At 40.8% G+C, this 13710-nt stretch overlaps 1 protein-coding gene across 2 annotated transcripts; it reads right to left on the reverse strand.

Moving 5' to 3' along the window:
• Positions 1-2387: 2387 nt before the first annotated feature.
• On the reverse strand, positions 2388-4368 carry LOC112188912 (peroxidase 72). 2 transcript variants are annotated; one of them, XM_040515151.1, is made up of 5 exons: positions 4049-4366; positions 3796-3921; positions 3514-3705; positions 3261-3426; positions 2388-2991 (listed from the first exon to the last, which is right to left on the reverse strand). In XM_040515151.1, exons 2-5 carry the CDS (start codon positions 3841-3843, stop codon positions 2576-2578), a joined length of 822 nt encoding a protein of 273 aa, XP_040371085.1. In that variant the 5' UTR covers positions 3844-3921; positions 4049-4366; the 3' UTR covers positions 2388-2575. The 2 variants fall into 2 exon arrangements, with proteins under 2 accessions (XP_040371085.1, XP_024183910.1); XM_024328142.2 differs by having other exon boundaries at positions 3796-4368.
• Between the last annotated feature and the right edge of the window lie 9342 nt (positions 4369-13710).

Raw genomic sequence — 13710 nt, forward strand, 5'->3', positions numbered from 1 at the left:
TGGCTGCAAGTGGGTTTTCAGGGTGAAACGCAATCCGGATGGCTCTGTTGAACGCTACAAGGCTCGTTTTGTGGCTAAAGGCTTTCACCAACAACACGATATTGACTATAATGAGACGTTTAGTTCTGTGATTAAGCCAGCCACAATTCGTAATGTACTCTGTCTTACAATTTCTCGCAGTTGGCCTCTTCGTCAGTTAGACGTTAAGAATGTCTTCCTCCATGTTTTTCTTAAGGAAGACGTCTACATGACCCAGCCTCCTAGCTTCATTGATCAAGCAAGACCGTCGTTTGTCTGCAAGCTCAACAAAGCTATCTATGGCCTTAAACAAGCCCCTCATGCCTGGTTCCATCGCATGACTTCTTTTCTATTGTCTGTTGGTTTTGTGCAAAGTGTGGCTGATTCTTCATTGTTTATATTTCGGCATGGAATTCACACCATTTACTTTCTGCTTTATGTTGATGACATTGTGGTCACGGGTAGTGATGCATGTCTTGTTCAAAGCTTCATTGCTGCTTAGGACGTGGCTTTGACATCAAAGATTTGGGCCCTCTTCACTTTTTTCTCGGTCTGTAGGTTACTCACCATTCCAAGGGACTTCATGTTCATCAACTAAAGTATGTTCATGACATCCTGGACAAGCATGATCTTTTGCACAGCCAGCATGTGCGCACTCTTATGTGTGCCAAGTCTTCTCTTTCTGCCACAGCCTCTTGACAATCCTTCTGTTTTTCGGGAGTTAGTGGGCTCTTTACAATACCTCACCATTACCCGTCCAGACATTGCTTTTGCGGTTAACTCCTTGTCTTAGTTTATGAGTCAGCCGCGAGTTCCTCATCTTGTTGCTGTGAAGCGTGTTCTCCGCTATGTGAAAGGCACGCTTGATCATGGCTTGTGGTTTGAGCCTCAACATTAGCCGGTGCGTCTCTCTGCCTACTCGGATGCCGATTGGGCTGGTTGAATTCAGTCCCACCGTTCTACATCTGGGTATCTTATCTATCTTGGTTCCACTTTAATATCATGGTGCTCCAAGAAGCAACCCACTGTCACTCGCTCAAGTGCTGAGTCTGAGTACCGCTCCTTAGCTCATGCCAGTGCTGAAACTACTTGGTTAGGTTTCTTGCTGTATGAACTTGGTACCCGACTTCATTTTCCAGTTTTATTACATTGTGACAATCTCAGTGCTACTTATATGGCTTCGAATCCAGTGTTTCATGCCCGCACCAAGCACATTGAGCTTGATTATCATTATGTACGTGAAAAAGTTGCTCTAGGCAGTCATCAAATGTGTTTTATTCCTTCTCTCGATTAGCCGGCTGACCTTCTTACCAAGCCCCTACACAAGTCTCGCCATTCTACTCTTTCTGCCAAACTTGTTCGTCCATTGCCGCCAAGTTTGAGGGGGGATGTTAGAGAAAATCACTCTCCTACATTGATTTTCTCTCCATAATCAAAACTGATTGTGTAACTGTAGATTAGTCTTGAATATTTGTATTTGTAGCATTGTAACAGTAGAGCATGTCTTAGCTATATATAATTGTCTAACTGTAAACAAATGGATCAAGTGGAAATCATTCTTTACACTTATGTGCATTACAGTGATTTCAACATAAGTTTAACTAGGGACCTGTAAAAATCAGTCATGGAAATGCTGCCTGAGCAAAGAAGCAGGCATTCTTCCATCTATTGCAGCAGCCTCAGCATCTACGAACTTTACAATCTCTTGAGCTTGTGGGCAAGTGTTGTCATAAAAGTGTGGGTCGAGACCGCCAAGGTTTTTTTTTGACATAAACAAAGAGCATATGAGAGGAAAAAAGAGCCAGAAAGAAGAGCAGGCTAGGTTACAGTGAGCCATAAATTTAGTGGTATTAGTATTCTCACTTCAAGACAATTAAGAATACTTGAACTTGTGAGTTCTTGGGTGGTTTATGCATGTGTACTTAATTATTTATAGAAGATACTTTGTAAAGAACTATGGAGAGGTGAGGAATAAAAAAGCTTGAGTTGGTAGCTTCCAAAAGACAAGAGAATGTTGGAGTTGGTATGTAGCTTTCAAGCTTTGGGCTAACTAGTTCATCATGATTATGAGTTGAAATCAGAAAATTAGGTATAAGGTATCAACTAAGCTGATCATAGAAGAACTAACATTTTAGTTTACAATCAAAGTATACTTGACATAGGAAAATTTTCATTATAGTTAAATTGTGTCTATTATGTGAAGAAATCTGAGCATCCAACTCATGCCAAAACCAATTGGCTCACATCCAAGAACTTGTATTGTGTTCAGTATAGCTTAGCTTTTTTCAATGTGGGAGTCTATTCTCATTTCTTCAACATCATGAATCTAAAATTGATGACTCAGTGTGTAAAGATACCAAAGAGCAAGTTTTTCTTTTAAAAAATAGACGATACTTTTATTAATGAGAATAACCAAAGACGAGTACATCTCTGGCTGATATAAAAGCTAAACACTGTAAACAAGAACTTCAAAAACATAGAGAAGGTAATAGAACACCCCATGATGATCATCATGTACTGCATGTCAACTTCTAGTGACCCAGAAATCACAGTCTAATCAAGAGTAGTTGACCTTCCTGCAATTCTTTCTGATCTCTCCCCTTGAACCTGTAATTGGTGAAAGATTCCCCATCTTAATCATGGACTTGGCAAATTGCTCAAGGAAAAGCTCGTTGTTCACTGCATATTGCTGAACCAATTGCTTGGCTACTTCACTCTTTGTAACAAGAACTTGGTCAGAGTTAAGCAGGCCCTTATTAGCCAATAAGTTCTTGAAGTAGCTGTTGTCAAACTTTGTTGGGCTCACAAAGTCCAGGAAGAACAGGTTTTGGTCTCCACCAGATCTTGGGCAATTTTTCCTCAAACTGGCAGCATATGACTGGTCAAGAGTGAAGTCAGCAAGCCCTCTTCCTGTTTGGTTGTAAAGTCTCTGTCTAAAAGTGGTGCACCTGGCATTTCCAATTGTGTGACTTCCTATATATCAGATGTCACAAAGATAAAATTTAGGTCAAAAAATTAAATCTTCATTTTTGACAAGCAACAATATTAGGGAAAAAAAAATTATATATATATATATATAATAGTGATATCTATGGGTACTGTGACAATTATTTTCGGGCCTCATTATTGAATAGTGAAATCTTCATTATAATGGAAAATAATTATGGTGTCCGTTAACTATCACCTATTTGGTGATTTTTAACATTTTGGGACATAAATAAATGTTATGTAGGCAATCTTACCAGATAGTGCAACAAGATCAACAATGTTAAGCTTTTGCCTCTTGAACTTGGTGAGAATGGTTTGGAATGTGTTGTTTGGAGCAGGGATTTCATTGTTCGAGCCGCTTAAACTCGCGCCTCTAGAGTCTCTTCTTCCTACTGGGACTTCCCAGTGTGGTCCTCCAGCCTGCAAAATGCAACCACTTCATGGTCAGATTGTGACTTTAGGGCTGTAGGCCATTTAGTTAAGCCAATATAGCTAGTTAGCACTTACTAAAACAGTGGAGTCTCTAGCAGCTAGAGCCACAATGTCAGCACAAGACACAGTGCTGGGACACTCCTTCTCTATCGCAGATTTGATCTCATCAATTACTTCAAACCCTCGGATTGAATTCAGATTCGGGTTAGACCTCTTCTCGGTGATTATGTTCTTGCTACTGTCCAAAAGGATTGATCCATCACAACCCTGCAACATTAACAACAAGTGGTTTTTAAGTCCCACATCTATAATGCTCATGCTAAAATTAGAGCTACGGGATATGATTTAGATAGAGACCTTTACAAAGCAGTCATGGAAGTGCAGCCTAAGCAAAGAAGCCGCCATTCTTGCTTCTCTTGCAACAGCCTTTGCAACAATGGACTGCACAATCTGTTGAGCTTTGGGGCAAGAGTGGTCATAGAACTGTGGGTAGAGATAGCCACCATGATTGTTATTGTTGTAACAGAAACACAGTGGAGCAAAGGCAATGAAAGAAAGAGCTAGAAGGAAGAGCAAAGACTTTGCCATAATGTTCTGTTAATTCTAGTACCTTCACTTCAAGGCTCGTTAGACCACTAGAGAAGAAGACCTGAAAATATTGTGAAGGTGGAAGAAAAGTTGGAAGACTTTGCTTTGATGATTGATATGTAGTGTTGGAGGTATTTATAGAGGAGACTTTGTACACAATGAAGGAAAGTGAGGAACAAAAAAGCTGGAGTTGGTATAGCTTTACTATGGAGTTGGTGTCCAGCTTAACAGCTTTGAAGCTTTGGGCTGACTATCACGTTCATCATGAATAACTCATCATAAAGCAGATGATTAGTTGGGACCAATTGGGAATTAACTCTAAGCTGGTTATAGTGAAGCAAACCTTTGTGGGTTGTAGACCAGGTTTTCTTGACATGGAAACAATTGTAATCTAGTGGACCTTAATTAGGTAAATTATTTAGAAGATCAATCCCACCTAGATCTTGGTTTCTGAAAAAGCCAATTAGAACTAACATGCTAGCAAGCAAGATTAAAGTGAAACATATTGAAACCTCTTTTGTTCCATTCCACTTAGCTTTTGCGTCTTGAAGTACTGTTCATGACATACCCTTTGCTTAAAATTAGTAAATTGTTGGGATTAAAAATCTCGAGTAATAACACAGTGGTCCTTCTCAACTCTTAAGTTGAAGAAGTTTCACCATTCCATATGAGACAAGAACTGGTCAAACCTGGAAATGTTCTTGATCATTTACGGATTATAATAAAATGAGGATAGTAGGAGTAGCTTCACCTGCTCTGTTGATAAAAGCTATAGGAACAACGCGTAGATGACTCAAAGTTTCTGATATAGTAACTTGAGTTTGAAACCTTCATCATTTTTCCTTCCTCCTCTGACCAAAGTTTTATTTTGTTATGTTCAATCACACTGACTTTCAATGGATATCCATTGATCTCATTGACTGTCAATATCAAAGCACTGTATGGCTTTTTCTGTACCCCAATATTCATGGATTGGCATTTGATTCTCTTCCCCCCTTTTTTTTCTTTTTTCTTTTTTCCTGAAAGGGTTTTGAATTTAGACCTCGATCTTCAACAATTATAGAGATAAATATCATCAAACTAATTAGGTTTTTGGTATTTGATTCTCTATACGCTAACCCTGATATAGACATCACTTTGCATTAATCCTCAAACTTTATCAGTGTGGCTTTTTGACTTCAGGATCTATGATAATAGTATATAAAATCGAGGTTCTGTTCGTCTGAAACAAGTGTCTGGGCATATAGAAAAAGTGAGATTTAACTAATCTACAGCATTTTCCTGGGGAATAGTAGGTTAATACGTGGTTATCTAATCATGTTACAAAGAAGTATAGTATAGGCTAGACAGGGTTGGGGAACTGCTCCTTTTGTCTCGTATTCTTCACTAGCCTAAAAAAGAGAGAGCATCATATTAGCATATAGCTCGTTTATTCCTCTAGGAATATTTTTCTTTTTCTTTCTTTAATTATATACCCAGCTTGACCAATCTGCCTTGTTCTGATGATTGATTTCTATTTTCCTTGCTCAACTCAATTTTACACTCTAATTTCGCTTCCCGAGTTCCCGGTATGAAAAAATCATTTAGGAAAAGCTGTATACATGCAATCTCAAGGTTGATAAATTTGAAAAATTGATTGTTAATCATTGAAATGTCTGTCATTTAGTGGCGGAACTCTTTGAGGGCCATAAATGTCCATGCCCCTTTGCAAATTTCTTATACGGTCTTAGAAAAATATATAAGGTGGTTCTAGTTGGACCTCCAAATTTGATATTTAGACCTCTGTTTAAGTAAATTCTTATTTGTGTGTCTAGGCCCAAACCCTAGGTTACTTGACTTAGTGGTAATATAGTTAAATTAGAAGGATCTAGATTCCTATTCAATGTATATGATTACATTTCTATGCATTGTAATCCTCTATATAAAGAGGCCCCTATTATCAATGAGAAGACACATCAATTTATTCTAAATTCCGTTTCCCTAAAACACGTTATCAGCACGAAGCCCTAACCCTGAAACAAATAGCCAAACCTTGATTCAAGAAGCTAAAAACCTTGAATCCGAATACAAAACCTTGAAGCATTTTCTGTCTCCACCTCACTCCTTGAAGTACTCGATCCCAAGAGTCCAGAACCGGCGGCGCCACCCCAAGAACCGGCCGGAAACCTACTGAACCGGCCACCGGAAGCTCCAAACCACCCGCAACAAATATTCCACCGGTTCACCAACTTTCGGACCTCCAATTACTAAATTTTTCCAGAAGTAGCGTCTCAACTCTATAATTCAGGAACCGGAAAAAAATTTCCCAAAACATGCCATTTAATCCCCGAACCGGCCAAAAGTTCAGGCTCCACTTTGAACCGGCAGAAAAGAAGAAAAGAAGAAGAAAGATAAAAGAAAGGAAGGCCCATCCCAGAAGAAGGAAGGAAGGCCAGCCCAGAAGAAGGAAGGAAGGCCAGCCCAGAAGAAGAAAGGAACAAAGCCAGAAGCCCAAATTCAACTCGGCCCACTGACCCACAGCCTTTGCCACTTCAGCAACGCCACGTCAGCAGCAGACCCACTGCCACGTTAGCAACTGAACCCCACTACCACGTCAGCAGCGGACCCCAACCCATGTCAACACCGGTCAACGCCGGTTGACCTTTTCCGGTCAACTTTCAGGCGACTTTTCTGGCCACTTCTGGAGACTTTTCCTGCCACATTCCGGTGACTTTTTCAGACACTTTTTCAGGCCAAATTTTCCGGCAACCTATTTCGAGGTATTTTTTACTAAACGTTCCCCTTTTTTTAGAGTTTTTCTTTTCAATTTCTCATCATTTTTCGGGGACTTGCAAACTCCCTTCTTCTACCCCCTTTTCTTCATCATAGGGGAGACCAAATTAAGCTGATCTGTGAGGGTTCGTGCTCATTCCAAGCTTAGAGGCTTGTTGAGATCTTCAAACTTAGAGTTTGTAAAGAATTTATGATCGACTACTTACGTCATTGTTTCGATCTAATCTAATACCTCTTGGAATTTAATTTCTTGGAAGCGATTATGCAAGTGATTACGCTCAGGAATTTTATATTTTTCGTGGTAGCCTTTTATGCTCCAAAACTAACCCTTTTTCTTGTTCTCTTTCAGGATGAGTAACCTGAACATATTGGACTTTGCTCCATTGGGAACAATTGGCTCTGGATATCACATATGGGTTCGTGATGTCCGCCAGCATCTCAAGACTGATGGAATCCTAGATATGATTCTCGAGCCTAGCCAGGATGTGCTAACTGTTGAGCAAGCTCAAGCTTTGGAAGCAAATAGACCAGCCTTAGAGGCAAATAAGGCGAAAGCCATCATCCTAATGACTCGTCATATCATATGGATGATTCGCTCCAGTACGAGTGTATGAATGAAGAAAACCCCAGAAGGCTGTGAGTCTCACTCGAAGAAAGATTTGGCAACGTCCGTGACTCCATGCTTCTTGACCTAGAAGTGAGATGGCATAGCCTCCGCTTATGTGATTTCAAGTCAGTTCTTGACTACAACTCGGAAGCACTTCGCATTAAATCCTTAATGGAATTCTGTGGAAAAGAAATCACAAATGTGATGTTGATTGAGAAGACTCTCTCTACCTTCCCCGTCTCTGCATTGATGGTTGCTAAGAACTATCGAATCAATGTTACTGCAAGACGGATCACAAGATTTCATGAGCTCATTGGAGCTATAAATGTCGTTGAAAAGCATGACAACATCCTTGTGAAGAACTATAATTCGAGATATGTGGGAACAGTGCATATTTCAGAATCCAATTATAGTCGCGCCCCAAAGAGAGGGCGGCAAGAGTGAAACCCTAATCTTAGGGATACATTTGGACGTTCTGGTCCATATAATCGCTCTACTTGGGAAGGTAACTGCCAAAATAGGCGAACACGGAACCGAAGAAGTCAATGTGGAAAGAGAGAGGGAGGTAACACCTCTGGCCATGTTGGTGGCGCCACCAACACTAAGAGCCATCTAAATGACGCTTTCAAAGTGCCGCAATCAATGGAGTTTGAGCAAAGAGATGTATGTTCTCGATGTGGAGTGTCTGAGCATTGGGCACACATTTTTAGAGCTCATGAAAAAATTATCACCGCCTACAAAGCATATTGTGAAGCAAGAGAAGCTCACTATATGGAATAAGAAGATCAAGAAGATGATCTAGAGTGAAGGGTTGAAGACTACAAATCTGGCTGGGATAAATAGAACTCCAATTATGTTTAAGTCTTTATTTTTCCAAGAGATGTAATAGGCAATTGCTATAAATTTTTGTAGTAGATGCCAATGGTTTAGTCTTTCTTCAAAGTAGGCTCACCCAAAGTAAGTGTGTTGTCTAGGAAGGTTCTGAGATTAGTGGTACTTAAGCGAGCTTTGCTCCACCGACATCTCTCTACTCACCTGGTCACATTTATTTTGAAATTACCGAAAGAAGTTAGACGACTACCATTGTTTTGCATTAGCTAGCATTTTGGATTAGATTTTCTTTGGTCAAAGAGACAATGATGTAACTCCGTTGGTTTATGAATAAAATTTTGAGTTCTTCTCATGATGACTCAATTTTTATTTTGAGCATATTACTTTTGTGACTACGATGGTTGGGTCATCAATATTAATTCAAGGACATGGAATAGCCGAAGTTCCCCCTGCCAAATGGCACCCTCATTACTGTAGCAAAAACTTTCTATGCTCCTAGGGCAAATCGCACCTATGAATTGCCAACGGATTCCATGCGAAAACGCATGTAGAGAACGAAAATGAGTTCATTTGCAATACCTCTAATGATTGCGAACAAAGGCGCATCTTAGAGAAGTTTATGTGTCTCTCTAGTGGACTTTATGTCACTATTCGAGCTATTAAATCCAATAAAGTTATGAGAGAAGATCTCTTGGATTTAGACACATATTGGCTTTGTCATGATAGGATAGGTCATCCTGGTCATGATATGATGATCTATCTACTAAAGACTTTACATAGACATCTTTTCTATCGAGTGAAATGAAGCATGAATCAAAAGTTGATTTCTGGCCTAAGTGTGACCGACGCTGCTGCCTAGGGCACCGCCTCCGTCCACCACCAACCTAGGGCTGGCACAGTCCCTATCCATGATACCATGGATAGCGTCTATCATAGTGATGGCGCCCTAGGTGATGTTGCAATCACCAACTTGCTTCAAATAGCGTTTCAGACGCTCAAGCCAAACCAAAATTCACATTGGTTGCTTTTAAAGTCTCTCGCTTATTTTACAAAGCCCATTCCTTAGGAAAATTAGGACTGAGACCGTCATATGCAAAGGATATGAAAATACTCATTATGTTCTTACATAGAATCTGTAGGGATTCTGTGGACTAGTTCAACCAACTTGCGGACGTTTAAATATCTCATGATATTGGTTGACACGCAAACACGCTGATCATGTGTTGTGTCATTGTCCACCTGTAAATGTTGCTTATGCTACACTTCTAGCACATATCATATGACAACAGGCTCACTCCCCAGATCATCCTCTTCCGTCAATTGGACTTGACAATGCTAGAGAGTTTACATCGAAGACTTTCGATGGTTATTGCATTGGGACTAATGTTGGACATTATATTCTCATGAACACATCCAATTGGTCTCGCGGAAACGACTACGATAGTAGTCCGAACATTGGTAATGCGCACTAATTTCCTTATATCTTCTTGGGGTAATGCAATATCACATGCAGCTATGCTAATTCGTTTACAACCTACCGCCACTCAATGTACCTCTGCGTTACAGCTAGTGATTGGGTACAAGTATCGTACTTACGCAAATTTGAGTGTGCCTTTATGTGCCAATTGCGCTGCCACAACGCTCTATAATGGGTCCTTACAGACGAATGGGCAACTACGTTGGATTTAAGACTCCAACAATCGTCCGCCACTTAATGCCCTTGCAAGACGATCTCATTACCGCTAGATTTGCGGGTTGTCACTTTGATGATATAGTCTTCCCGTCGTTAGGTGGAGATAAGAACACGGATGTTCAGCAGGAACGACAGGAATTGTCGTGGCCTGTCCTCACTATGTCTCATTTCGATCCCTGTTAAAGTGACGAGATCACACAAATCTGCTGCAAACATGCCTGCAAGGAAGTACGTCTCTACGAGAGGACGTAGCGCCACCCTACACGGAGGTAGGCATGGAGCCAACGCCAAATAGAGTGGCACTCTAGCGTTACAGGCCATGGCCCCAGCTAGGATGCGTGGGAGGCCCGTGGGTTCGAAGGACACTTTGGCACATTCCAATCCTTTGATCATCAAGACTCAAAATCAGTCTCATGAGAATCTTCCCGGTTAGGGTTATTGTTGGGGGACGCCTCAACATTAGAACCTATTCCTGAGAATATAGAGCTCTATGAAAATTACACTAGTGTACATGAGACGTGGGATAGAAACTTCATCATAATTGTTGATGTAGTTGCACATGAGTTTGTTGAGTTCTATGATATCGAACCATGCTTCGTTGATGAATGATTGCCAACATAGAGAGATTTGGCCTAAATGGAAAGATGCGATCCAGGTTAAGATGGATTCTCTAATGAAGAGGAAAATTTTCGAGCCAGTGATGCCAATACCTCCTAACATAAAACCTATTGACTAATGGGTCTTCGTTAGAAAGCGTGATGAGAAAAAGAGATGGTAATCTCACCTTATGGCTCAAGGCTTCTCACAAAACACCCTGGAATCGACTACAATGAGACATATTCTCTCGTAATGGATGTCATTGTACTCCACTACCATGTTAGTTTGGTAGTTTACGAATAACTGAACATGCAGCTTACAAATGTGGTCACTACATATCTCTATAGGGATCTAGATAAGGAATATACATGAAGGTTCATGGTGAACTTCATTTACCCAAGTCAAGTGGCTCTAGACCACGAAGCGTGTTTACAAAAAGGTTGAAACTCTAGCTAAAATGACTACTTGATTTGGATAGGATATGCCCACGCATTTCCATAACAAGTTTCGGATTCCATCGCGGTTCATGTTGGACATGATCTTCATTAGAAGCCCTGAAAGAGTTAAGGGAAACCGCTGAACACTTGAAATCCGAGTTTGAGATGAAGGATTTTGGGGGAACACAATTATGCCTCAGTTTGGAACTTGAGCATCGTGTTGATAGATGCTTAGGTATTTTGACAAGGTCAAACCTTCAAACACCCCCATGATCGTCCTTAGTCTTAGTCCAGAAAAGGATCCTCTTCGTCTGAAGGATGATGACGAAGATGTGCTAGAGGCAGAAGTGCCTTACTTGAGTAAAATAGGCGCATTATTGTACTTAGCTCAATGCACAAGACTGGACATCTCATTTGCAGTGAACTTGTTAGATAAGGTATAACTCTACGCCAACGCAACGCCATTTGATTGTTATAAAAGATATCTTTCAGTACTTCAGATGTATGATTGATATGGGCTCGTTCTATCCCTACAGAGAGATGATGGATTCAGACCCATCACACACTAGGAACGCCGCCAACACTGGCCTGCATCCACTATCCCCATCCTAAAACGACATAAGTGTTTTGGAAGGTTTTGCTGATGTTGGGTATCTCTCTGACCCATGCAAAAGTCATTCCCAAACTGGTTAAGTGTTTACAATGGGAAAACACTGTGATATCTTGGAGGTCTACATAACAGACCTTAGTCGTTATATCTTTGAATAATGCAGAGATTCTTGCTCTTCACGAAGTAGTTTGTGAAGGTATATGGATTGGATCCATAATTACGCATGTTCGAACAATTGTGGTTTGAAGTCTACCACAGATGAGCCTACGAGCGTTTAGGATAATGCTGCTTGCTTTGAACAAATGAAGCAAAGGCTACATCAAAAGCGATAACACCAAGGATAATCAGCAACAACAGACTCTCCTCAAGATCAATTTGAACTAGATTCAATTTGAGGATAGTATGGTAGACTTGCTCACTAAGTCATTGCCTAAATTCCACTTTCGAGAAACGTGTTGGTAGCATCGTTTGCGGAAGTTATCTGAACTCCAATGACCGTAGTCATCAGGGGAAGATGCAGACATCAGGGGGAGGTGTCTACATGTATGGTCTCGAAATGTGAAGGGTGTGTTGTGCTCTTTTTCCCCTTCGACCGAGATTATTTTTGTTCCACTGGGTTTTTGTTAGTCAGCAAGGTTTTTAGAGAGGCAACGAGAGAAGCACAGCGTTTGGGCGACACAAGGGGGAGTGTTCAAGTAAATTCTTATTTGTGTGTCTAGGCCTAAACCCTAGGTTACTTGACTTAGTGGTAATATGGTTAAATTAGAAGGATCTAGATTCCTATTCAATGTATGATTACCTTTCCTTTTATGATTCGGATTCTATGCATTGTAATCCTCTATATAAAGAGGCCCCTATTATCAATGAGAAGACACAGCAATTTATTCTCAATACATAGGGGCCTCTTTATATAGAGGATTACAATACATAGAGTTTGAATCATACAAGGAAAGATAATCTCTATATTCTTCTAATTTAACCCTATTACCACTAGGTCAAGTAACCTAGGGTTTGGGCCTAGACACACAAATAGGAATTTACTTGAACACTCCCCCTTGTGTCGCCCAAACGCGATGCTTCTCTCGTTGCCTCGCTAAAAACCTTGCTGACTAACAAAAACCCAGTGGGACAAAATGACAGGACCCGACCCAGGAATTACCCCAATTACCTGGATACGATCCTGCGGGGCCCACGTTAAGCGAAATCCTACCGAAAATTCGGCAGAACCTCCCCTAAATATGGGCTACCCAAAAATTTCACAAACCTGGATATGAATACAACATTAACTTCTACCCAACCTACAATATCAAATTTACAATCCAAGCATATATATTACATCCGGAAAGTTCAAATCCCAACATAACCTCCGTAAGCAATAACATCCATCAAATTCAAATGAAAAGGTTTATTAGAGCGACACTAAAACTAAGCCGATATCATACAAGGTAGGTTAAGTAATAACCTACGGACAAAAACGGAAGCGCTGAATTCCAAAGTCCTTGAGCCTGGACGCAATCTCGGCTAATCTGAAATTTGGGCATTTGAAAATGAAGGGCCCAGGGGAAAACATATAAAATCCATTAGAGTGAGTGGACAAAACCGAAACGAGAATCAAAACAATTTATGGTATGCTTTCCCATTTCTCGTTTTAACAAAACCATCATGCAGCTAAACCGTATGAAGTTCCAACTCAATCCTTTTCCAAGAAACTCATTTGATGACTAGGAAGGACTGCTTCCTAGGCATCTCATGCCATCGGGGAGGGTCTGCCACCCGATGACGCATCGGAAGGGACTGCCAACCGGAGTAGGAGGCGGTGATTTGTTGGGACTGCCAACTAGTCACAAGTAGTAGACGGGACTGCTGACTAACTACTTCAAGTCATCTGGAAGGGACTGCCAACCAGATAACGCGTCGGATGGGACTGCCAACCGAGCTGTAGTCTGGACGGGACTGCCGACCATACTATTACCTAGAAGGGACTGCCAACTAGGTAAGGTACGCATGCGCCAAAACTGGCCTCCTTGTCAACTGTTTCATTTTTAATCCTTTTCTTTCCATAAAATCACATTTCAAAACTTAATACCATGCCGCATGAATTATTTAAATAAAAATAAAGGTCCGCTCACTAGTGAGT

This window comes from Rosa chinensis, chromosome 2, assembly GCF_002994745.2.
Source record: "Rosa chinensis cultivar Old Blush chromosome 2, RchiOBHm-V2, whole genome shotgun sequence".
In the NCBI taxonomy this organism is placed as follows: Eukaryota; Viridiplantae; Streptophyta; class Magnoliopsida; order Rosales; family Rosaceae; genus Rosa; species Rosa chinensis.

Excerpts from the sequence above, each read along its gene's own strand:
- LOC112188912 (XM_024328142.2), bottom strand. The coding sequence starts at position 4,026 with ATGGCAAAGTCTTTGCTCTTCCTTCTAGCTCTTTCTTTCATTGCCTTT. Across the intron at positions 3,706-3,795 it reads TCCATGACTGCTTTGTAAAG|GGTTGTGATGGATCAATCCT; the intron begins GTCTCTATCTAA and ends TTAATGTTGCAG. Across the intron at positions 2,992-3,260 it reads TGATCTTGTTGCACTATCTG|GAAGTCACACAATTGGAAAT; the intron begins GTAAGATTGCCT and ends TCTGATATATAG.